The following is a 25,513-nucleotide window of genomic DNA, read 5'->3' as shown; positions in this document are numbered from 1 at the left end:
GGACACAAGCTCTCGAACCAACATGGTTGTCATCATGCAACCGGGTCTCACTCCCTATGCGTATGAAATCGTACGCAAAACTAAACACTGGGATGCGTACTCATGCGTACGCAGAGAGCTGCGTACAAATGTTACGCCGCTATCAAATACATGTAAATACTCGCCGATTCCCGACAAATCGATCCCTAGGCTATATTTAGGTGTCCAAACTGATCGTAGTATCTACTCTGTACAGTATATTAACGCAAACGCTAAAAAAAGATGAGACATTTGACGTTTTACGAGTTGAGAGAGAGAGACATAGAGAGAGATGCACTTACTGAGCGAATGCCTAGAATACAGTGGGATTCGGTCAGAATTCTTCACTAAAAAGACCAACATAATCGCTTTATTAAAACCCTTCCTGAGCAATGATGTCTGAGGTAAATATAAGCGTGCTATACACTGGAGCACAGTATGTTCAGGCCTGCCACAGAGTAAGGGACGGAGATACACACCAATGAGCACACACGTTATTATTAATTACTAATAATAATAGTATTAATATTAGTAATTAATATATTATTCATAATTCTGTTATTAATTAATAAACTATGAGAGTTTAATAGTTTCATAGTTTAGGGTTTGTTCGGTTTGTTTTTGGCTACTTTTTTCTGATGTGTGGAGACAAACGTAATTTTCACCTAAACGTATTCCTTCTTTTATTCTCTGTTTCTGGTTCTTCTCAGGTTCTGATATGCCTAAATGAACTGATTAGTATCCAAGCTCAAATAATGATGGATTTTACATCTTCAGAAGTGATGTGCGAGGTTGCCAATTTAACAAAGGAATTTACTTTTAGTCATTCTTGTTCGTTTTAGTTAACCTCACTTGTAACAGGAATTCATTCATAATAGACCACGTATGGAAACATCCCAATATATGTATGTATTTAGTTAACAAGAATGTGCTCAGACAAAGACTCTTACTGTGAAGTTCTGGTTGCATTGGTAAGGTTGCTATCCAATTTGAGCGCGATTGCGACCATCGATATCAAGGTTTTGAAGCAAAGATCGTTTAAGGGAGGGGCTAAGTTAGGGCACTACATTTCATACAGCCTCATTTATGAAAGCTAATGCATTGAAGTGAAAGTGAGCGCCCCCCATCTTTCGGACTGTGTGCACTTCCGCCCGATCCTCTGGACACGGAACCACAGCTCGCTTTTCCCTCCACACGGTGAGTGTGTAAGCAGTCCGGTGCTTAACTTGACTTCGTTTTAATAACAGACACATGCAATTCTGAATACATTAACAGTTTTTTTTCATTAATATAAACTTAAATAAAATGCAATATTAAGTAGGAGCTCGGTTTAACATCCCAAGAGTATAAGACAAATGTGCACAGTCTGGTCATGCTGCTAGCTAAACTAGTAAACTAGCTTAGATTAGCTAGCATGCCTTTAATAAACTTGAGATTTTAATCACTCTTCCTTTTGTAAGTATCGCAATTTCTATAAAGTTATGTTGCCCTGTGCACCATGTAGTAGTTTACTTTTGACATGCTAAGAATGCGTGTCGGTGTTTAACAGGTGAAAATGTTCTTTGCTAGCTAGCATTAGAGCTGGCCTAATTAGAGCATGTGCCTAATATGTATACCTAAATAATCCACAGGTCTACACTAACATTACTCAAACTGTATGTCCATTAATGAATGATATAGAAATGACATTACAGCTAGAGCTGGTTGATATGTGAATTGTGAAAACATGAGTAAGAAGTTTTCATGATACGTGGTAGTATTTAATAAATGAGTTAAAATATTTTCAGAGTATAAACGCACAATGATATTTTTTTAAACATTTCACACACTGTGCTCTACCAAATCTAGTTGGAGAGGCCTAATTACTTTTATTACTGACAGTATCTGCAATATGCTCCGAAAAATTATATGGTAACATTAAATGTTTTGACATCTTTTTTTTTTCTTTTCACAGACCTTTCAGATCCCTCCTCACATCCATCTATCTCTCTATCCTTTATAGCGACCCAACGGCACTTTTAAGAGCCACTCGTCTGTCTGTCTATCCATACATCCATTCATCCATCCATATATCTGTCTGTCTGTCTTGGTGTTTATCTGTCTACCTGTTTATCTGTCTGCATTGTCTGTGTGTGTGCATCTGTTGTCTGTCTGTGTATCTGTAGGTGTCATATTTTTGCCTTCATTTACACCATGGACTCTGAAGGAGACTCTGGTAATAAATTCCACAAGCTTCTTCAGGAAGCACAGAGACTTGCAGCAGAGCTCAATCCAAAATTGGTAATACTGTGTTTTTTTTTCTTTTTACATGTTGTGGTAACAGTATGAGCATGGCATGATCTTTATTATGGATATTTACTGAAGCAGTTTAATGAGCCTGGGTATGTGTACTAATTTTTATTTTACAATCATAGGCAAAGAAAAGAAGGTCGGCAAAACCCGTATCTGGTGTTGTTAGTTGGAGACAGAGGGATAATTCAGGACAAATTATTCCAAAATTTCCCCCAAAGACTTATAACTCGACTACACGTAATAAATGTTCTTTTTGGTCTCTAAATTTGAATTGTACAGGTCTTCTGATAGTTTAATAATGAAAATGTACCTTGGTCTCACATTGCTTTTTGTTCCAAACTCAGGTAAAAGGAGCAGTTCTGAAGTGGCTGAACCAGTATTTCAGCAGCCTGAGCCAACACCTTATGGTCAGTAGAAATCTGTTACACAGATTATACATACCTAACTGTTAGTCACACATTTAATAATTTAGTAATATTTTTTGTCTTACATTTACAGATAGTGCTCAAGAACTTAATGCACTGCAAGACATTCTCAGGGACATTCCTCCACAAGAGAAGGGCACTGTGCCACTAAGCTGGGCTGAACGGCAAGCTCAAAGCTCAGAGAAGTGGAATGCTTCTAGATCAGCCATGGTTAAAAACATATTTCTCGCAGAGCACACAGACACCTATATCTGTGACATCTGCCTGCAAAACACATCTGTTGTGAGGTGCAGAGATTGTTTGCCAAGACAGTTCCTGTGCAGTTCCTGCGATACACAGATACATCAGCACATCCTCCATAACCGAGAAGCCATGTTTGAGGGATTCTATCAACCCTTAGCCCCAAACATGATCATTCAACTTCAAAATGATGGGTCACACCAGATAAAGCATGAAGATTTTAAATTCTTTTAAATAGTTGTGCAATGTGTTTGCCATCTGTTTTTTCAGCTCTGATTAATTTTGTTGCCATTAATTTTTTTCTTCTGTGTTTTAGTTCGACTGTTGCCGGTTCGTCTACCTCAACAGTGTACCTGTTCTCCCAGTCAGCTAAAGCTGACCTGTGGCAAAGAGGTCATCCTTGTTGGAATTAATGGTAAGTACTTGGTTCAGTTCAATTAAATGCAAACGACTGAATTCATGCTGCTTACACAGCTCTTTTTGATTTCAGGACGGTACCAACTAAATTTGCCAACATTGAGCTGTTCTCAGTGCATGAAAAGCTGGACCACTGGACTTGATGAACTAGTACAATGTGGATATTGGCCTGCTACCATCAACCACCAGACCATCTTCCATGTAGACCTGTTCCAGTCTTTCCAGGATCTGAAGCAGCTGGCTCCTGGGCTTTCTCGTCAAGCATTTATTGGAATGCTTGATGAAAGAACAAAGTATTTTGGCAGAGTAAGCGTGCATCATATTTCTTTGTTGTAGATCAGGGCCAGTCTTATCCACAAAGGGTCACTGTGGCTGCAGATGGTCTTTCCAATCAAGCAGAACCTATTTCTATTTGTTTAAAGGTGCTGTAGAATACATTTATCTATTTTACATTATTCTCTAATTTGTACATAGAAGGTATGCGACCTTGGTTGGGGTGAAAAATGCCCACATGAGGTTTTTACATGCCCATTTACAGGTTAAAATGTGTTGGTGGTTCTTGTTATATTTTGAGGTAAGGAACTCTGGACCTGGATGCCCTGATAGTTTTGCACAGTTTGGTAATTTTATTCCTGCTCAAGCACCCCTGGTTTAACTCATCAGCTAATTACTTTACTGTGCTGTACTCTGGCCGTCAGTGTGGTGTATAATGTGTGGTACACAATGTGTTGAAGTATTTTTTAATTACATGTAATGAAGAAATGTATGTGTACAATTAGTTCATCACCTTTGTGTTTTTTCTGTTATTTTGCAAGACCGGAAAAATATGTGGTGACACATTCCAGCGGTCATTTCTGGAGTGGTGCTACGCGCAGCATGAGGTGGACAAACTGTTGGAAGTTGAGCCCTTCCGGTGTACAGCATGTTCACCACAAATGCATGCTGTATCAGTGGATGGAAATAGAAAATTATACCGATTTAAGAATGCATCAGGGTATGAAGTTGTGTTCAGAATACTTCTTTTTTCAAACAGAACACATGTTGTTTCAAAAGCTGTTCATGTTTGTAGCATTACAGAAATCTAGCTTTTTCTATTGTGCAGAAGTGCCACAAAGGGACTTTTTGATGGCACCTTCCTGGCCAGAGATGAGGAGGTGTCAAGTTTTGTTGCTCAAATCCAGCAGGCAACCAAACATGTAAATGTACACTAATGTTTTTTTTTTTTAAGAATTTATATTTTGTGTTCATTGATCTGTTTAAATTAATTACTTATTTGTGTAACACATTCGTTTTTCTTTTCTAATCCTTGCATTTTTGTGCTGTTTTATTTAATTATAGACTCCTGGGAAAGGAATGTGCGGATCATCACAATGGACAGCTGCAAAAGAGCATTCTGGGAAATCTGCCTCAAAAATTGATGAGGAGGGGCTGGAAATCGCTGTGTGCCGGCATGGGGTGCTTTTGAGAGCACTGAATATGTTCAGAGGGGAGATTTATGCTTACCCTCTGTATCTGCAGAAGGAACTGTCCCCCTCAAATGTTTCCTTTTTCTGTTCAGATGTGGCATGCAAGTATTATCCGTATTTGGAAAAGGTCTCCAATAAGTGCTCTGAACTGCAGGGACTATTGGAGATGCATCCACTTCTTTCAGTGATGCATGCCAAAGCACACTCCTGGACATGTGAGGTAAGCAAAGGTTGTATAAAATCTCAACAGCTATGTGAAAACTGTTGGCTAAACAAACCAAAATATGAATTTTAAATCAATTTGAAAACTATTCCCAAGATTTCTCAAAAACTGTGTTACAGTTGAAATGGGGTGGACGCAATCAAGAAGGCGCTGGCAATACCATTGGTGAGGAAGTGGAGCAGGTAAAGATAATTTAAAGCACTATGTAGCTGTTGAAGTGTAGAGGTTGTAATGAGACTTGATAGTTCGAGCATGATAATGAAAAATTACTGACATTTATATCTATGTTAGGTAAATAGCTTCCTGTCCAGGGCTGCTATCTCCACAAAATACATGTCTAAAGGTGGTAAGTATTTTTTGGTATACAATAAACCCATCACATGTATTTGTGATACACAGCCATTGAAATTACAATGAAGTTAAATGTTTCAAACTTTTTGTTTACAGGAAGAACAGACATGCTCACAGTTCTGGCAATGGGGTGGAACAAAAAGAAAATGAGTAACATGGACAAAATATTGGCCCAAAGATATGCTAAGGTACCCCATTTAACTGACTGGAACTGTTCTTAACGCTTTTAAAATGTTACTGAATACTGAAAAATGTTTGGTGATATGATTTGGTAATATTAAAGGCCGTCCAGAGAGTGGCAGATGATAAGCTTAAGCTGGAGGAGCTCAAAGCTGAGTTAAGGATTGATGATGCTGTTATCCAACAGTGGGTCACTGAGGTGCAACACTGGCCTGAAGGTAATATACTGAAGTAAATATTGATCTTGTGTCCTTATTCAGTAATATTTTATTCTAAAGTCACTTTTTCCTAATAGCAAATTCTAGTTTGGAGGGTGAAGCCTCAAGGGAGGTCATTCTGAAGAAGAAAATTGAAGGACTGTACCTTAGTGTCATGCAGAGGAAACATCGCCTTTACCGTCAGACAGGTATGATTCCTCATTATTTAGCAATTTTTCTTTCAGCCAACTGATTGTTTCTTTCTTTTGTAATGTACTAAACATAACATCATGTAAATTATGTAAATATTGTTGTGCATGTTATTCAGGTCTTTATATTCAATTCAGGTCAACTTTATTGTCATTATGCCTATATAGGATTGTACAGTACAACAAAATACTGTCAGCCTATTTCTCCAGTGAAGTGAAAGTGAATAGTGATATTGATTAAGTAAACTTTGAATAAGTAGACTGATATTTTCTTCCGCAGACAGCAACAAGAGACGACATAAGATGCGCCAGAAAATTGCAGAGGAAAAGGCAGCTTTATCTTCTGCTATTGAAGAGCTACGTGAACAGACGGACATCATTCTGCCTGCTGTTGATGAGCTTCTCTTGACTGAAAATTTTGTGTGGTCCTGGACTTATCTTGGACCCAGTAAGAACATGTACAATACAGAGCTCAAATGTAGCTTTTGCATACTAAATACATCCTAAATAACTGCTTGTGTTGCTTAATAGGTAGAGCCAGCACTTGCCAGACCTGCCAACCTTTACGCATTTTGCGTAGCAGATACGCATTTAGACATCAAACTACGCTGCTACGATTTGTCACTTCAAAATACGAGAAAAGCCATCGATGGCTTTGAGTTCAACTGTCTGTGCATTTGCGCACTGGGCAGGTTGTCTATGGGTGTAACTGCATTGGGCAGCAACCAGTTGGGAAGACTTTGACCAATCATAGTGGTAGTTTTAAACTCTTCAAACAGGCTACAAGCGGAGAGCCGTCAAAACGAAAGTAACGAATTTAGTTTTCATCCCTCTCAGTCCATCTTCATACTGTGACTGGTTTTAAAGGGAGGACTGTACTAAACAGTTTCAGAGGTAACTGGCAGGATATGGGAATTGTGAATTGTCAATGTCAAAACTAGGCTACTCAAAAACAAGATGCAAAATATAAACTTTTTTTTTTTTTAAGTTTTAGCATTTCGCTTGTGTAAATATCCCCCTGCGAGCGTGAATGTGAAACTCGTGAGCACAGCAAGAAGTCCTGCGTGCGTGTTTATCATCATGTTGCGCTCAAACCGCCTTTTTCATTCTCGATTGTCTTCGCACGCCATGTGTCACCTTCGACTGCTTTCTGTGCTCGAGTGAAATGTTTGTGAAATGTTCGAGTATTGGATTGAGATGTTTTTGTTTTTTATGCATGCATTCACTGATACCTGTTGCCCGAGTGCAAATGTACCTGACCTTGTGCCGTGCCTTGCTGTGATGTGCTGTGCCACCCCACCGCAAGAAGTTGCTACTCAAAAAGAATTCCCAGGTTGGCAGGTCTGACTTGCTGTAAGCTTAAATATTTCTATTTCTTTCTATGAACAGCTGATCTCAGAACAAAGAAGGCCATCTTTGACCAGGTGATGGTGATCAGGAGAATGCAAGAGGAGGAGCAAATTGTAGTTCAGGAGATGAGGAGGCACTTGAACTCCCTCATAGGTGTTGCTGGGAGTCTAAAAACCTTACTGCTGGACCAAAGTAAGTTTTTCATCATTGCAGTTAATAGCATTTTTGCAGTATGTAGTCAAGAGTATGCAACTTGATTGAAGGACTATTTGTGCTTCAGCAAAACCTGGTGTGGGGGGCATTGTTAATCTGCTTTTTCATCCAATTCTTAGGCAATGGCGCACACTGTGGATATCACAGCATGTTGAGGAGGAGATTGAGTGTTGTGAATGCCCAAGTACATCACACAAAAGCATCATTCAGCTTGGCTCTTCATGGAGAAATGACATCCCAAGATATGCTGTCTGAGGACAGGGAGGAACAAGTGTCAGATGTGGAGGACACATCTGATGATGACAATGACATTGATTCTTCATAAGTACATTGAGATTATTAAATACCCATGTCTAGTTCTTTGGGCTTCAAAACAGCTTATGGTGCATGATGTGGTGCATTATCACCACATCATTTACAGGTAGTTCTCGACTTACGTCCATTCGACTTTACGACCGTTTTATGAAAGGTGAGCTACGAATTTAAGAATTAAGAATTTAACTTATAATTCGTGCTTAGTTCTTTTTCTCAAATGAAAAGCGAATCAACAGCCGAATTACAACCGAGACTTGCCTAAATAGTAGCGGCCGTTGGCGTAGTGCACTACTTAGGCTTGCTTTCTAGTGTTGTAGTACGCGGTTTGAGATTCAGCTAAAGAGCGCACAATGGAAGAGAAGAGTATTTTGATTGACACTGGAAAAAAACAATCACGATCGGCACTCGGAATAACAAGGGGTTGACCATCATCCCGGAAGATATGTTATGTTCTGAATTGCAATTAGTGTTTTACTTTAAATTAACTGTAAAAAAAAAAGAAAGTGTATTAATAGACGCTTCAAATGACATAAAATGAACAAAGAAAAGTATGACATATAACAATAATAAGGAAAATGATGATAAAATATGATTTAAAGATTTTCATAACATCATTACACAGTACTGTACATATAGCCTACTCGAGTTACGTCCAATCAGCTTTACAACGGGTTTGTTGGAACCAGTCGTCGTCGTAAGTCGAGAACTACCTGTAATTGCTTTGGCCAATTCTGTGTTGGGTGGAGAAGACATCTCTGGGAGTGAAAAACACTTTTTATTATTAAATTTTATAATCTGTTCTTTTGATCACAAAAATTACAAAGGACACCTACTCATTCACGTCTTATTCGAGCTGTGCTGAATTACTATATATGTATCACAGGCCTGAGAATAGCCTGAATTAATTTCATTGTTATATCTGTGTGTATGTGTGTAATTATATAATTGAGGAGGCAGTTTTTGCACAGGAGACAAGACCCCTGAAGCTTGTATATAGTCTTCATTGTGCATATACAGTTAAATTTGCATACTATCATGAAACGCGCTGTACACTTTCCAGTGCACATAATGGATACTGCTGAATTGGTATTATTCTGTGCATTTATCCTTAGTCTAATGTTAATATGGACAATTGTCAAGAAAAAAAATGCTTTACATTGTGAATAAATGGTACTGTATCTGAATCTTTATGGTAGAGAACTTTGTCTTTTTTTATTCACCATGAAAATGCACTATACATTACATTAATCTTCAAGTTATATTAATGGGCAAACATGCTGTGCAGGAAAAGTAGGTCACCAACACAGATGGAAAATTGTGCAAACACCGTTACATAGATAATCATGACGAGACCTGTGCTGTGTATTTTTGGATCCGATAGGATTTATAGTTTTTAATAAATTTAAGTTTAAATATTTTAAAATCCCCATAGGAATGAATGGGGCAGTTTTTTAAACCGATGATGCAGCAGTAGGCCACTCAGTCTCACAGACACGCAGGGTCCCTCTCCCTCACACTCATGACACTTCTGCTAAATACACATATACACTAACATGCATGCACACACATACCCACATAGTTAGGACTCTATAGCAACCACTTGGTAACACCCTAGCAGCCACCTGGGATACCCTAGCAACTACCTAGTAATACCCTAGCAACAACATAGTAAAACTCTAGTAACCACCTGGAATGTCATAGCAACTGCCAGGTAACACCCTAGCAACTACTTAGCAACACCCTAGCAATGACATAGTAACTCCCTAGCAACTGCCTGGAATATCATGCAACAGAGGACATAGGTATTTTTTACATGCTTCAGCACTCGGCAGCCCCACTGTGTGTTTGCACGGTGTCACGGGGGGTCGGCGTCCCAGCTCTGGGGACACGACTACTCCCTCCATTCCTGCCTCCACCTCTAGGGGAGCACACTTTACACCATCCCTACCCAATTCCCAATCACCTGAGTATTAATCCAAAACACCTAGTCCTCGTTGGGTTTGGTGTCTTGTCTCCCTTATTTCCACAGGTTTCACCAGTCCAGCGCTGCGCATTGCAAAGCCTGCATATGAATGCAGCGCTGTGCCTGGTGACCTTGTGCCTGTGCAACTCCAAACTGCCACTAGAAGCAATAACATAAGAACTGGGAAGAAGGGAACATTTTTTGGTATCAGACTCCCAGTATCTCTGCCTAGGTTGTTCTGCATGATAGAAGAGTCATATATACAGTTCTTAATGCCATTTGACCCCTGGAGGTCCAGCAACACCCCCAGGAATAACAAAAATTTGCACACTTTAAAAAACTCTAATTCAGCAACTAATTCACATATAAATGTGAAATTTCATACATTGATTATTTATATAAGAAATAAAGTAGGAGGCACCTTTCAAGCTTATATGAAAATATCAAGTTTATAAAAAAATGTTTTATCATGCTGATGAATTATGTCACATATTGAATTATGTGACATGATTTATGACCCTAAAAATGTAAATAAAAACAGAATGCTCAACAGTTTCTGCCTCGGGGACGCATTGCATAGGACCCCCACATGAACATATTGCAAGCACGGACACCTAGATCAAAGGGCAGACACGTGGCAAACCTTTCAAGGTGCCCTTATGGGCTATACTATATAGAGCACTATAGGGGCAAAATCAGGCATATAACATGCTTCTGTGGCCCAACGCATGAATGCAGTCACATGCTGCTGCATGGACGCATTGTAAAGTCCCCCTAGATGAACATACTGCAAGCACGGACCCCTAGGTCAAAGGGCGGAGACAGGGCCAGACAGGGCCAACCGCTGAGCGCAGCTGAACCAAAATTTAGATACATCATATTAGATACATACATACATATATTACATCATATATCATAATGTAATATGGATTTGGGTGGTGCGGGCCAATGGATGGAGGTAGCTGCACCCCCTCATAGAGTGTTACTCTTCACTATATATACATGGTTAGTCCATTGTTACAAGCACCTAGCAACAAGGGCCTGCCCACATGAACATTCTTTGTGAGTGGGATGCAAATTCACATCTATATGAACTGTGTCAAATAATGTCAATTGGGATGCAAATTCACACCTATTTGAACTATGTCATATAGATGTGAAGTAGGATCAAGATTATGGATTATGAGATCTCTGCTTTGGAGTGACCTACATTGAAAATAAGACCAGCACAGTCCAAGTTTGGGTCTCCCTAAGTCAGAGTGTGAGTTTGAAGAGGATTGGAGAAAGTCAAAATTTTGGTCCAAAAAAACCCTTTGGACCAAATTTTTGACTTTCTCCAATCCTCTTCAAACTCACACCCTGAATTACAAGGGCACAGGTATATACATGAATGGTTTGGGGTGTCCTTTGTCCTATTTTTCCTTTCACAATGCATCAAATGTCATTTGTCGTTGCCAAACTGTGCACAATGCCAAATGCCATATGCACTTATCCACTTAGCCCTCTACCACATACCACCATGCATGCTGGCCTTTTGTGTTCCGATGACAAACCAGATGGTCCCTCTCCTCCTCTAGCCCGGATGATGATCCATGTCCATGATTTCCTTATTTACTTCTGAAACTCTGGGATGCTCTTTTATATCCAATCGTGTTACTGATCTGTTTTTATCATTACACAACTTTATCGTTTATGTTGAAGTACACAGCCAGTGTAGAACAGGGCCATGTCTATAAACCTGCGCAATACACTTCATGGTACAAAAATAACCCAACCATTAATTTTAAAGTATAATGATGTTTTAGAATAAGTGAAAATCATTACAAATCTAATGTTGGTGTAAGCATGTGACTGACTAATCAATAAAATAAGTGATAATGACCCAACAATGCCCCAGAGCTTTCTGCAGGTAATTGTATGACCAAAAGTTTTGATTGTTACTTTTGGCAAAACAGACAATATAGTGTATCACTGAAATTGCGAACATGACTGATTCTGAGAATGTGGTGCTACAAGTTAAGAACAATTAGAAATACAACATGAAGTTTTACAATATTATATCAATTTTAAGTGATATGTAGGTAAAGAAAAGGTGTGTGGGGTAAACACTTTAATTCCACATACAAGTATTGTTTTAAGATGTTGCACAATATCTTTATTGAACAATAATAACCTTATGAATGACAAGGGTAATGATGAATAAATAACACATCACCTAGAAATAGTTATGCTAAACATCAAAATTCCAAAATGAATAATTTAGAGTATTATTTCAAATCATTACTACGGGAATATCTCGTTGAAAGGCTCCCATGTGTCTTTCCACTTGATGCCACTGCAAAAAAAGAAAACAAAATATAAGGCATCACATTACGTAAAATACATTCTTATAAATCGGAGTGTGAATAGAAATGAGCCTTGTAATCCTCTCTATCCTCCGCAGTGACTTGCTTATGTAAGTACATAAACTTTCACATTTTAATTTCAGAATTAAATCACAAATGACAAAGTTCACATACCACCCAGAACACTGCTGCCAACGGACTTTGACCTCTTTTGTGCCCTATGATGAAATATAAATTATTCATTACACTCCACAGTCCAATTACAGTGTTACTGACCTGGTCTCGCTACAAATACACCACAACATCTTCTAAGACATTATGCTGAATCGACACACAATACCACAGTGGTTTCATTCAGTCTAGGACTTGGCTACAAATATTGTCATCTCAAAGACAGAACAATAAACAGCATCAGTTTCAAGATAATACTCATCATAAAATCACAAGATTTATACACCTCAAAGTAAAAAACATTATGACCACTCACAGATGAAGCAAACACCGATATTATGACAGTGACGCATGTCAAGGTTTGTGATACATTACAACTGAACAGTTGCTTCTCATAGTCAGCATGTTGGTTCTAGGGAGAAATCGGCAAGATTGAAGACCTGAGTGACCAAATCATCAGAAGCCTGGGCATCTGGAGCATCTCAGAAATGGCAAATCACAAACCTGCAAGAAGGTGTTGGGTGCTCAAAGCTCATTGATGAGACAATGAAGGCTATATTGTCTGGGCTACTGGGTCACAAATAATAATAAAAAAAAAAAAACATTTAATACTAGCTACACAATGTATTGCACCTTGCTGCAAATTTACCCCTGTGGGATAATAAAAGGCTATCTTATCTTATATGTGGCTGTTTAGCTGTAGCTAAAGTCCTGTCAGAGTGTCCAGGCTTGTCCCATGCGCCCACAATGCGTCATGAGAATCATACCTTGGAACAATGAAAGAAGGTTGTCTGAGGGTTGCTCAATTTGACACATTCCACCTCCCTAAACATTGTTATGGGTCAGGTACAGGTTCCCTGATGGCAGTGATATCTTTCAGGATGACTCCTAATAATGCATCCTGCCACACTGCACACCGTTTGGGAACGGTTTGAGGAACATGCAAAAGAGTTCCCTGACCTCCAGATCTTAAGCAGATTAAGCATCTGTGCTTAATCATTTGTGACATCACATTAAGCATTTGTGATGTACTGCAACAGCAGGTCCTATCCAGCAGCTCTACTTTGCAACTTACAGGATGCAAAGGATTTGCAGTTAATGTCTGGGTACCGTATACCACGGAGCACCTTCAGAGGCCTTGCCTCAGCATGTTGGAGCTACTGTGGTGGCATGCGGCATTTGGTCAACAGCATATAAGGCATGTGGTCATAATATTTTACCTCATCAGGGTGTTTGGTGTACCAGACATTCAGAGAACACCTGTAGCTTTAAACATGTTTATACCAGGGTAGAACTGAGTCTTAAGTCAGAGCTGAATTACTTTTAATGTGTTCTTGGATTGGATACGTAGATGATTTGTGACGATGAGACATTCATTTTGGAATATAGCCTATATTTTTTCCCACTGTGCATGTGTTTATCCTAACACATCATAAAAATAGGACCCTTTATCTCAGTTTGCATTCAAAAGATGAATTTCCTTCAGGATCTGCAATTTCCTTCAGGATTAATAAAGTGTTATCTTATCTTATCTTATACACTGAAACAATGATCACTCACCTCTTTTGATACCCTCTGTGATAAAATTTTTTGGACTGGGTAGGTGTCAGCCATAGTGTGGACAGGGCATTCTAAAGTACAAACAGTACAAATTTCATTATGACCAGCTTTGTTAATGTATGTAGTCATATATTTAGATTAATTAAAGCAATGTCCTATAATGCAGTGGTTCTAGTACTCAGGGCCAACCTTTTGCTGTAAACCTACCAGATATCCAGTGTTTGTAATGTACAGGTGCATCTCAATAAATTAGAATTTCATCATAAAGTTGATTTATTTCAGTAATTCAATTCAAAAAGTGTAAGCCATATATTGTATAGATAGACAAACGTAGTGATCTATTTCAGGCGTTTATTTCTTTTAATGTTGATGTTCATGGCTTACAGTCAATGAAAACCCAAACGTTATTATCTCAGAAAATTAAGGTTTTCTAAGCCTTTAAAGCGGTCCCTTAGTCTGGTTCAATAGGCTACACTAGCATGGGAAAGACTGCTGACTTGACAGATGTCCAGAAGGCAGTCGTTGACACCCTCCACAAGGATGGGTAAGCCACAAAAGGTCATTGCTAAAGAAGCTGGCAGTTCACAGACAAAAAGGACTGGACTGCTGCTCAGTGGTCCAAGGTCTTGTTTTCAGCTAAAAGTAAATGTTGCATTTCATTTGGAAATCAAGGTCCCAGAGTCTGGAGGAAGAGTGTAGAGGCATACAATCCAAGCTGCTTGAGGTCTAGTGTGAAGTTTCCACAATCAGTGATGGTTTGGGCAGCCATCAAAGCAACCTGGTCTTCCATAACACTTCAGCAGTGCCACAGACTGATCGCCTCCATGACACGCCGCACTGATGCAGTAATTCATGCAAAAAGAGCCCTGACCAAGTGTTGAGTGCATATACTGTACATACTTTTCAGTAGTCATTTCTGTATTAAAAATCTTTTTAAAAATTGGTCTTATATAATATTCTAATTTTTTAAGGTAATGACTTTTGGGTTTTCATTGACTGTAAGCCAGAATTACCAACATTAAAAGAAAAACACTTGAAATAGATCACTATGTTTGTCATGTATCTATACAATATATAAGTTTCACTTTTTGAACTGAATTACTGAAATAAATGAACTTTTTGATGAAATTATAATTTTTGAGCTGCATGCACCAGTATTTGGTACTATGCAAATGTTTCAGGCACCTGAGAAAATATTTCTGAAATATTACATTCTTCTTAATATAATCAAATAAACTAGTCTAGGTAAAAATAATTACAATTTCAGTTATACATCAATTCAATTAAATAGATGAACCCAATAGAACCCCAGATTGTGAGAATATGATTTTACCACTTGGGTTGATCTTTATTCTTCTTTTCTTGCAGGGAAAAGTACGATTAAATGTCGAGCTGGACACTAGATGAAAGAAAACATATTAGTAGTTAGAGCTGTGACATCGAAATTTTCGCTGCAGCACAAGCTGGCTGAGTTGTGACATCAATGCATTCTGGCTGAGTGAAGACATCAACACAACTCTTATTTAGAAGTAAACAGGCAAACTATATAACTATGCATCTATATAACTACACATAAAATTAGTCTAAATAGTAGTGTTAAATATTTTTTTTACATGTATTGTTACCCTGCATTTTATTTCTGCTTCATATGAGTTCAAAACAAGTAGGCCATATAAACACATTTCATCTCAGTGTTCTATTCATGTCTCAAATAAACCACATGGTCACCCATGTGGTTCCAACCTGGAGAAACTACTGTCTCACTTGCACTGTCATTGTTGTTCAGTTGCTACATAGAAAACAATGCAAAACAACCAAGGTATTATAAAGTTTAAGGAGGGAAGACTACAAGTCTGAACCTGCTGGTTCCTTCAGTGAATGTTAAGGAATCTAATACTTATTTTCATTCGCAGTTCAATAAGAGTGATCTGAAACAATGACAAATATAACAACATTATTTCTTCATCAGAATTATTATTTGAATATACATATACATTACAGATACATACATAAAATTATGATTACACAAATACGAATCTAATAAAGGTTAGATTTGTTTCCAATGATACAATAGTTTTATTAACTGTACCGATGTGGGTGCTAATTGTTTGACGATTTGACAAACGTTTCATTCATCTACTTTACTAGTTTATGGGATATTTAAACACGGCTAGGTCTGCATTGCGGGTGTCAGTTGCTTAATAGGCAAATGATGGGCATGGGTGCCATTGTTCAACAACTAAACAGACTATCAAGTTTTCATGGTAAACAAGAGGCTAGCTGTTTTTGCTAACTCTCTGCTGAAAGTGAAAATGTAATCTTAGATTGTTTTGTCTGTCGTATTATTGCATAATGACTGATTACAGTTCAATGCAATAACCTTAAAAAGTATAGTGAAGCTAATAATTTACCATTTGGTGTTACTTCTTGTGTTCTTTTCTTGCAGGGGTACTTGTCTGTGGAATTCCCATTTCCAGATGTAACAGGGGAGAGAATTGGATTGAGTTCATCTAAAGAGCTGCTGCGGGGCTCAGGAGGAGCTGAAAAGCTGGGGCTAGCCTCAGGACCATCTGAAGAGAAGGGGCTGGTCTCAGGAGCATCTGAACAGATGGGGCTGGTCTCAGGATCATCTGAAGAGCTGGGGTTGACTTCCAGATTAAGAACCACTAAGTTGAGGAAAATATTTTATTAACTACAGTTCCACAGAATGCATGACCGATAATACAAACCTCTCGTGTTTCATTCATGGTGCCAAGTACATCGCCAATATATTTTACAAGTTTACAGTAATTGACCGTTGTGTAGATTGTGCTGCACAATTTATCAGCAAACCTCTTCTATTTCCATTAACAGAAAGGGAACAATACTGGACCAACAAAGATAAAAAATTAATTGTGTCGGCCTATTGCCCATATAGTAAGTGCGTAAGATAAAAAGTCCAGTTAATGTAGCCTTCACGAACATCTATGTTCTAACTCAGTTACTTTATAGAAACCTTAATAAATTATGTTATATGAGTGAGAAATAGAATTCTGGACCCGCAAACACATTCAGTGAATGTTAAGCATTATTTTTTGGTACTTGCTTTCACTCTCAGAAGGACTGATTTTAGTTAAGAGACATACATGAATGATGCATTTTGACCAGAATAATCACTGGATTATAAAGGTGGTTGCATCTATGCCAAGGGGCAATAAACTTTTCTAGCAGCTTGGGATCACCTTACAAATGAACATTTTTATTGTTTATTGCTTAAATTTGTGACTAATCTGTATGTATCTATAAACAATGTATAAATGACTGTGTAAATACACAAATATAAAACACATTTATGAGCGTAGTGATACACCATTAACAGTTCAATGTAATAAACTGAAAGAGTAATAATAGTGAATATTACCATCTGACAGGAACTTTTGTGTTCTTTGCTTGCAAGGGTCTCACCTGTGGAATTTTCCTTTTCAGATGTAACAGGAGTAAGAATTAAGGTGTATGTAGGTTCAGTATGAAGGGGAGCAACTGAAGAGCTGGGGTTCTCTGTAGGACCATCTGAACAGCTGAAGTTGGTCTCAGGAGCATGTGAAAAGCTGGTGTTGGTCTCAGGAGTATGGGCAGAGCTGGTGTTGGTCTCAGGAGCATTTGAAGAGTTGGGGTTGGCTTCTGGATTAAGAGCCACTACGTGAAGAAAAACATTACTATAATGTTATTATAATACCACACTATTATAATGTAATGTTATAGTAATTACAGTCCTTTGAAGGACATATTAACATTCATTCCTCCTGATTTGATAAGCAGATATGAGAGACACAGAAAATGAATGAGTGAAATACTCAATGCACTTAATTTCAACATGCCTTTTAGAAGACCTTCATACAGCAAACGAATTGTAGAAATTGATGTCCTCTCCATTTCTGAAGAAAACTGCTGAGGATAAAAAACATCTGCCCTAAAATTTGTGGCCTGCCTCGTCTTCCTCCTCCCAAGAAGAAGAAGGGGGTAATAACCCAACATGTGAAACTTGTGGAGCTGTAAGTTAACAATAAGTACATATTAGTAGTATTACAAAACCCATGTATGTAAACAGTCCATGTGATTAGTTATTATTAGTTAACTTACTAGAAGATTGGTGGAATTTATCAGCTTTGAGGTGTTTCTTCCATTCAACATTTTTTGGGCCCATTCCTTTGATGCTTTGTCTTTGGCCTGCTGCAATTTCACTTTCTGGGGCTGAGAAGCCCCACACAGCTTGCAGTGTTTACAGCCAACATTTATTTGTGCCTTGCATGACTGGCAGGTCTTTTGGGTTGAACCTGGCATGGTATCCAGTCAGCCAGACAGACAGATGAACAGCCAGAAAGAAAGCCAAAAAGGTAGAACGACAGAGAGGTAGGTAGGTAAGTAGATAGAGAGATAGACAGATAGATATATAGATAGACAAACAGATAGGTAGATAGACAAATTGATTATCTATAATCAGATTATAAACGGATGTATGGATAGACAGACAGACGAGTGGCTCTTAAAAGTGTCGTTGGGTCGCTATAAAGGATAGAGAGATAGATGGATGTGAGGAGGGATCTGAAAGGTCTGTGAAAAGAAAAAAATAGATGTCAAAACATTTAATGTTACCATATAATTTTTCGGAGCATATTGCAGATACTGTCAGTAATAAAAGTAATTAGGCCTCTCCAACTAGATTTGGTAGAGCACAGTGTGTGAAATGTTTAAAAAAATATCATTGTGCGTTTATACTCTGAAAATATTTTAACTCATTTATTAAATACTACCACGTATCATGAAAACTTCTTACTCATGTTTTCACAATTCACATATCAACCAGCTCTAGCTGTAATGTCATTTCTATATCATTCATTAATGGACATACAGTTTGAGTAATGTTAGTGTAGACCTGTGGATTATTTAGGTATACATATTAGGCACATGCTCTAATTAGGCCAGCTCTAATGCTAGCTAGCAAAGAACATTTTCACCTGTTAAACACCGACACGCATTCTTAGCATGTCAAAAGTAAACTACTACATGGTGCACAGGGCAACATAACTTTATAGAAATTGCGATACTTACAAAAGGAAGAGTGATTAAAATCTCAAGTTTATTAAAGGCATGCTAGCTAATCTAAGCTAGTTTACTAGTTTAGCTAGCAGCATGACCAGACTGTGCACATTTGTCTTATACTCTTGGGATGTTAAACCGAGCTCCTACTTAATATTGCATTTTATTTAAGTTTATATTAATGAAAAAAAACTGTTAATGTATTCAGAATTGCATGTGTCTGTTATTAAAACGAAGTCAAGTTAAGCACCGGACTGCTTACACACTCACCGTGTGGAGGGAAAAGCGAGCTGTGGTTCCGTGTCCAGAGGATCGGGCGGAAGTGCACACAGTCCGAAAGATGGGGGGCGCTCACTTTCACTTCAATGCATTAGCTTTCATAAATGAGGCTGTATGAAATGTAGTGCCCTAACTTAGCCCCTCCCTTAAACGATCTTTGCTTCAAAACCTTGATATCGATGGTCGCAATCGCGCTCAAATTGGATAGCAACCTTACCAATGCAACCAGAACTTCACAGTAAGAGTCTTTGTCTGAGCACATTCTTGTTAACTAAATACATACATATATTGGGATGTTTCCATACGTGGTCTATTATGAATGAATTCCTGTTACAAGTGAGGTTAACTAAAACGAACAAGAATGACTAAAAGTAAATTCCTTTGTTAAATTGGCAACCTCGCACATCACTTCTGAAGATGTAAAATCCATCATTATTTGAGCTTGGATACTAATCAGTTCATTTAGGCATATCAGAACCTGAGAAGAACCAGAAACAGAGAATAAAAGAAGGAATACGTTTAGGTGAAAATTACGTTTGTCTCCACACATCAGAAAAAAGTAGCCAAAAACAAACCGAACAAACCCTAAACTATGAAACTATTAAACTCTCATAGTTTATTAATTAATAACAGAATTATGAATAATATATTAATTACTAATATTAATACTATTATTATTATTAATTAATAATAACGTGTGTGCTCATTGGTGTGTATCTCCGTCCCTTACTCTGTGGCAGGCCTGAACATACTGTGCTCCAGTGTATAGCACGCTTATATTTACCTCAGACATCATTGCTCAGGAAGGGTTTTAATAAAGCGATTATGTTGGTCTTTTTAGTGAAGAATTCTGACCGAATCCCACTGTATTCTAGGCATTCGCTCAGTAAGTGCATCTCTCTCTATGTCTCTCTCTCTCAACTCGTAAAACGTCAAATGTCTCATCTTTTTTTAGCGTTTGCGTTAATATACTGTACAGAGTAGATACTACGATCAGTTTGGACACCTAAATATAGCCTAGGGATCGATTTGTCGGGAATCGGCGAGTATTTACATGTATTTGATAGCGGCGTAACATTTGTACGCAGCTCTCTGCGTACGCATGAGTACGCATCCCAGTGTTTAGTTTTGCGTACGATTTCATACGCATAGGGAGTGAGACCGGGTTGCATCATGTGAAGAACTAGCTTTTTTAAAGCCTGTCCTGAAGTGTTTGTTGGAGCCTCCAGATCTTCCTGGCTTGGGTCTTTGCTCTGCAGATCTGCACCTTGCTTCACATTTTATCAGACCTGCGCTCGGCTCCTCGTCCCCACCGACGACAACACATACACCCAAATCAGGTCAAACGCTAACACCCGTCTGCACAGAAGAGACACGTCCGGGGTTTCCGTATCAGTGTGTTTTTAAAACGCGGCCGCTCTGCGAGGTGAACACGTGTCCCATCGCTGCTTTTCTCCCGCGCCGTGCTCTCCGGGGTGAAGAGAATGTTCTCTGACAGGGCTCTACCTGACCAGCTTTCATGCATGGCTAGGCCCTGCGTGCCGTGTTCTACCTCGTGCGCCGTGCTGTAGGAGGCGGCCGCACTTCTCCACTGTTTCTCCTGCTTTTTCTCACCCTTGACTCAGTCATGCAAGACGATACCTATCCATTACTCTAAAACCTCGGCTCGTGGCCGCTCCGTGACCAAGACCAACAGATGCTATGTTTTATGACATTGTCCCTTTTAACTTGGACATAGCGTCGAGCAGATGTGCGCCACTCGTGACGGTGACGGTGTGTTTGGAAGGCGGCCGTGGAGCTTTTGTCCCGTTTGTCTTCCTGTGCTGTCTTTGGTGTGGAATGCGTGGACTGCTGCGTAGATGCTACACGAAAATGAGCGAAAAAGAAACATGCGCCTGACCTATTTCTGACCGTCTTAATTCCAGGCCACTTCTGCCAGGCTTTGTTCATGAATTTGTTGACGTGTGATCACCGCTCTGTAAAAATGTCTCGTTTTTTAACTTAAAACAAATAAGAAAGCAATCTGCCTTAAAAGCACTATCCTACATTTTTATTGCGTTTGAGGTACATTTTTTATGTTTTGTGTGCATTTGTTTACCAAAAACATCATAATTCATTCATGCATGACCTTCTTTCTGGTCTCCGCTTATCCAGGCTGCTTTTGTTACTGTGCTTTTAAGGCTGTTGTGTGTAAATGAGCTCCGCTCTGATTGGCTGTGCCTCATTCAGACACCAGTCCAGGCTGTAAGACCTCTTAACTTAAGCGTGAGTGGGCGTGGCTGAGTTGTTGAAGGCTGAATTGGCAAATATGCAAATGCATTGTTTTTTTTTTTGTTTGTTTTTTTTTATTATTATTCAAAATGGACAAAATGTTTTTGCAGCTTAGTTTTTATTTTGAATAACGTTTACAGACTATATCAGACTCGTTTTTGTTTAAAGAGCCCATATCCTGCTTTTTCTTGTTTTCCCTTGAGGTGCACTTATAATTATTGTGTGATTTTATGCACCAAAAACTTGTCTTTGCGTGACCATTTTCCCAACCGCTCAGTTTCTCTTAATTAATCGGGCTGTTTTTGTGACTGTGCCCTTAAGAGTGATAAATGTAAAAGAGCTCTGTTGTGATTGGCTGTCATGTTTTATGCCTGACACACGCTCTTATACTTCAGCGTGAATAGGTGAGGCTGAAGTGCTGTAGGCTGAATAAGCGGATATATGCAAATGAGCTTGTTTTTGTGACATCACAGAGGCCGCGTGGACTGAATAGTGAATGATATGCTTTGAAACCTTGACAATGTTTGCATATTACTTTATTTAAGAAATAAGGGTTTTCCAGGATTGGAGCTAGGGCTGAGCGATTTGGGGTAAATGTGTAATTTTTTTTTTTTTTTTACTAATATTGTGATTTTAATTGCAATTATTTTCTATAAATTAAGGCCAAGAAGACCAGATTATTCACTTTTTTTCTGGCTTGATGCTTGACCCCTGAATATAGTAGGCCAGACAGCCCCTAATTTATGGGTATGATTTCACAGCACATGGAGGTTTGGTTGCCTCTGATTGGTCTGACTAATCAGGCATTTCACAACTTTGTCTTAGCCAGTTAAATTTCCTCCCTTGAAACTTAAGACAGCATTTTATTTTTAAAAGTAGGCTATAACTAAAAAATTGCAGCTGTTATGATTTGAAAATTGCGCTCTCTTAAATTGCGATTTTGGTATGAAACGAATGGTCTTCCAGCCCTAATATGAGCCCTTTAACAGAATTTTAAGTCTATCAATTTGCATGTTTTATAAGGGCCAATATATGGGCCCACCCTTTAATATTTCACTCTTATAATTTACATGTTTTATTTTTATTTATATTTTTATCATATATTTAAATTGCCAACAATAATAACTCTAGGGTTCAAGGTTAAAACAGCAGGGGCCAGTTTACCAGACCCAGATTACGCATAATCCTAAACTAAGACTTTCCACTGGAGATTCACCACTGACGCTGCACTCGAGTCTGAGACTAGACTTAATCTTGTCCAGGAATTCAGCTCCAAGTCATTTTTATTGAAGAATTCATATTGTTTTTTTGTTTTTTTGATTTTTTGTTTTAATGATGTTTTAGTTCTGTCTTATGGTGCCCACCACTCCATTATTAAACAGCATGTTAAAGTAGCTTGAGTGGAAATCTCACTCAAGGGATGGTTAAAAGCCCACCTTGTTGGCCCAACTAAGCCTTAAACATCATGAGTTTTTAACGAAGTGTCCACATTTTGGGTGGAATTACAATCAAACATTTAAACGGGCCCTCAGAGGTGCAGAGATGAAAAGGCAAAATGTGTTTTTAGCTGAGTTTTGTGTTATGAGAACTCAGAAATGTGGATAAAAACGAAGGGAAGGGTCTGTGCTGTGTTGAAAGCGTACCTGGCCAAAGCTTCGCACCAAACTTGGGGGCTGTAGCGTAACCGGGATAATGGGTAAGCATGTTTAAGAGTAAATGGCCAAGAATAAAATCAATCAATAAATTTAAACCAAAAACTGGTAAGCTGAAATTAAAAGTGGGCTACAGTGAAAAGGTGTGATTATAGTAATTCAGTGACGTTTGCTTTGAAAGCCTGTTATGCAATAATGCTAATTCCGTGAAAATTCCATAAACCACAAGCCGAGTTTAAATGATATTAAATTTCATGCTGATACTAGTGGATATAGTGGTCGATGCCTAAAGCTCACTCCTTGTATCCTCTCTGTGAAGCTGTTCAGGAGTTGGGTAGTAAACAAAGCAAGAATTTGTATCGCATATTCACATATTCAGTTTTATGAAGCAAACTTGTTTGGGGTCTTCACCTAGACTGCAGAACGTCTTATCTAATGCGGCGTTTTCCTCTAGTGGAGATTTTAATGTCCATTATGTCTTGGGTGGGCAGAAGAGCGGGCCAGTGGTAAGCACAGATACAGACCCCTCAGGGGCCAGTCTTTCTGTCGGCCCCCCACCCCCATGGTGTGCCAGAATAACCCATTTTGTGCTGAAGTCACTCCTTGCACCCACCACTACAGTCACTTCCGCTGTGGCTCTTATAAAAGCTGATTTTCCAGACGGCGGTTTTTAGAGCTTTTTTTTGTTTGTTTTTAAACATCGAATTTTTTATCATGCCAAATAAGAAATGTCACTTCATGAAATATTGAGCGAACCTAAATAAATGATGTCTTTGATGGCGGAACTGGTGACATCATGATTATTCAAAAGGTGTCTTGCTGTGTTTTCATGCACACGGACTATGCAAACTGTGCACACTGTCCTATTATAATTATTAAGCATAATCAGTAAAGATGTGAGTGAATCCAATGACTAGTGATGTTTTTTTTACAGTGTAATCCAGTGCATTGTTTTGAAATGTGTTTATAACCAGCCTAAAACCAGTGATTTGAATGGACTTTAGTTAATAGGACTGGCTGCGTTTCAGGTCCACAGATGGATGCAAACGTTTGGGCGCCGCTGGTCAAACTGTGGTTTTGTTGATGTGCAACGTGGAAAAAAAAAGTTACAGAGAACAAACTTCTGCACATAGTAATGCACGGTTGCTGCTTATGTGCTGAATTTAACATATCCGGTGGGTGGGGGTGGGTGGGGGAGGGGCTGGGGGAGGTGGGTGGGGACATAAAAAGTGGCCTGAGCAAAAGTTGGCATGTTTCATATTTTAGTTTTATTGTTTCCCAATACGTTAAACTCGGTAAATAAATAAGAATTGTGGACAAAATCAACAAAAAAAGTGCCATATTTACGTTTTTACTCTTTAGACAAACTCATTTTCACTTAGAAAATCAACAAAACACAGTTTGACCCGTCAAACTTCTGCGGAAGAGAAATGGACGGCACACATTTGGCCACAAGCGTCGTCACGGTGGTGGTACCATCAAGCGCTTTCAGTCAGGGAGCATAACTCTACTAGTCCATAGCAGCTCTTTGTGTTTTCACAGTCTCACTTCATTAGGATGGGCCACTATAGACTATCGACAGATGTTCAGATTGTTTACAAACTATCTGTTGAAGCTCAGTTGATTCTAAACCGCGCTGGGTGGGTTTCGAGTTTGGATTTGGACCACGGGTAGGGTTAGGACCAGTGAGGGTTGGGTTTAGGCTTTGGGCTGAGGTTAAGGTTAGGATTAGGATTAGAGCAGGTTTAGAGTTAAAGAAAATGATGGAAAGTTTAGTAAATATTTGACTGAATATCATTTGAAAGTAAATTAAGTGTCTACACAGCATCTAAAGTGGACTATCCAAATAAAGTGCCACTGTTTTCACGTTTTATCCTCGGGTCCCATCTTGACTCTGGGCTTTTTATACTGTTACTTTCTGTTTAAGTAAGTTAAGGACTGAAAAGTCAGTGAATGTGGTGTAATGTACCTTTGTAACTCATAGACCTTGTACTTTTGAGGGGAGAGTACAGTTACATTGTATCTTGGGGGTAAAATGTCCCTCACATGTAGAATCTATTAACAGCCTAACTTGAGGTTACTCAGGACACTGAGATGGCATCAAAAGATGGACGTAAATAGTCAATAGTAGCTCTTCTATTTTGCTCAGTCTTATAATCAGTAGTAGCTCTGACAGACGTGGTCAGATACGTCTTGTAGCGTGGCTGGGTGATGTCAGTGTTCAGTGCTGGGGAGGTTGTAGTGAGCAGGAAAGAAAAGCAGGTGTAGTAGGTATAGAATATTCAGATAATTATAAATGA

General features: G+C 38.7%; 3 protein-coding genes across 6 annotated transcripts in view; 2 read left to right on the top strand and 1 right to left on the bottom strand.

The window, feature by feature from the left end:
* Positions 1-25,513, top strand: part of tcp11l1 (t-complex 11, testis-specific-like 1) — a 350,112-nt gene that overhangs the window by 97,170 nt on the left and 227,429 nt on the right. The window lies entirely within an intron of this gene.
* Positions 573-9,084, top strand: LOC108419706. 3 transcript variants are annotated; one of them, XM_037540449.1, is made up of 18 exons: positions 573-1,215; positions 1,973-2,298; positions 2,433-2,547; positions 2,655-2,717; positions 2,809-3,192; positions 3,292-3,390; positions 3,466-3,698; positions 4,208-4,386; positions 4,495-4,594; positions 4,731-5,078; positions 5,201-5,263; positions 5,373-5,427; positions 5,529-5,620; positions 5,716-5,830; positions 5,908-6,018; positions 6,299-6,466; positions 7,408-7,560; positions 7,701-9,084. In XM_037540449.1, exons 2-18 carry the CDS (start codon positions 2,212-2,214, stop codon positions 7,904-7,906), a joined length of 2,571 nt encoding a protein of 856 aa, XP_037396346.1. In that variant the 5' UTR covers positions 573-1,215; positions 1,973-2,211; the 3' UTR covers positions 7,907-9,084. The 3 variants fall into 3 exon arrangements, with proteins under 3 accessions (XP_037396346.1, XP_037396345.1, XP_037396347.1); XM_037540448.1 differs by having other exon boundaries at positions 573-2,298; XM_037540450.1 differs by having other exon boundaries at positions 574-2,298; positions 4,495-4,588.
* LOC119263856 (putative uncharacterized protein DDB_G0290521) lies at positions 12,007-19,942 on the bottom strand. Its single transcript, XM_037540465.1, has 8 exons — positions 18,055-19,942; positions 17,793-17,964; positions 17,380-17,610; positions 16,347-16,601; positions 15,269-15,334; positions 13,936-14,006; positions 12,379-12,422; positions 12,007-12,194 (listed from the first exon to the last, which is right to left on the bottom strand). Exons 1-8 carry the CDS (start codon positions 18,253-18,255, stop codon positions 12,143-12,145), a joined length of 1,092 nt encoding a protein of 363 aa, XP_037396362.1. The 5' UTR covers positions 18,256-19,942; the 3' UTR covers positions 12,007-12,142.

This window comes from Pygocentrus nattereri, chromosome 8, assembly GCF_015220715.1.
Source record: "Pygocentrus nattereri isolate fPygNat1 chromosome 8, fPygNat1.pri, whole genome shotgun sequence".
Taxonomy (NCBI): domain Eukaryota; kingdom Metazoa; phylum Chordata; class Actinopteri; order Characiformes; family Serrasalmidae; genus Pygocentrus; species Pygocentrus nattereri.
This window is presented reverse-complemented; position numbering and strand designations above follow the sequence as displayed.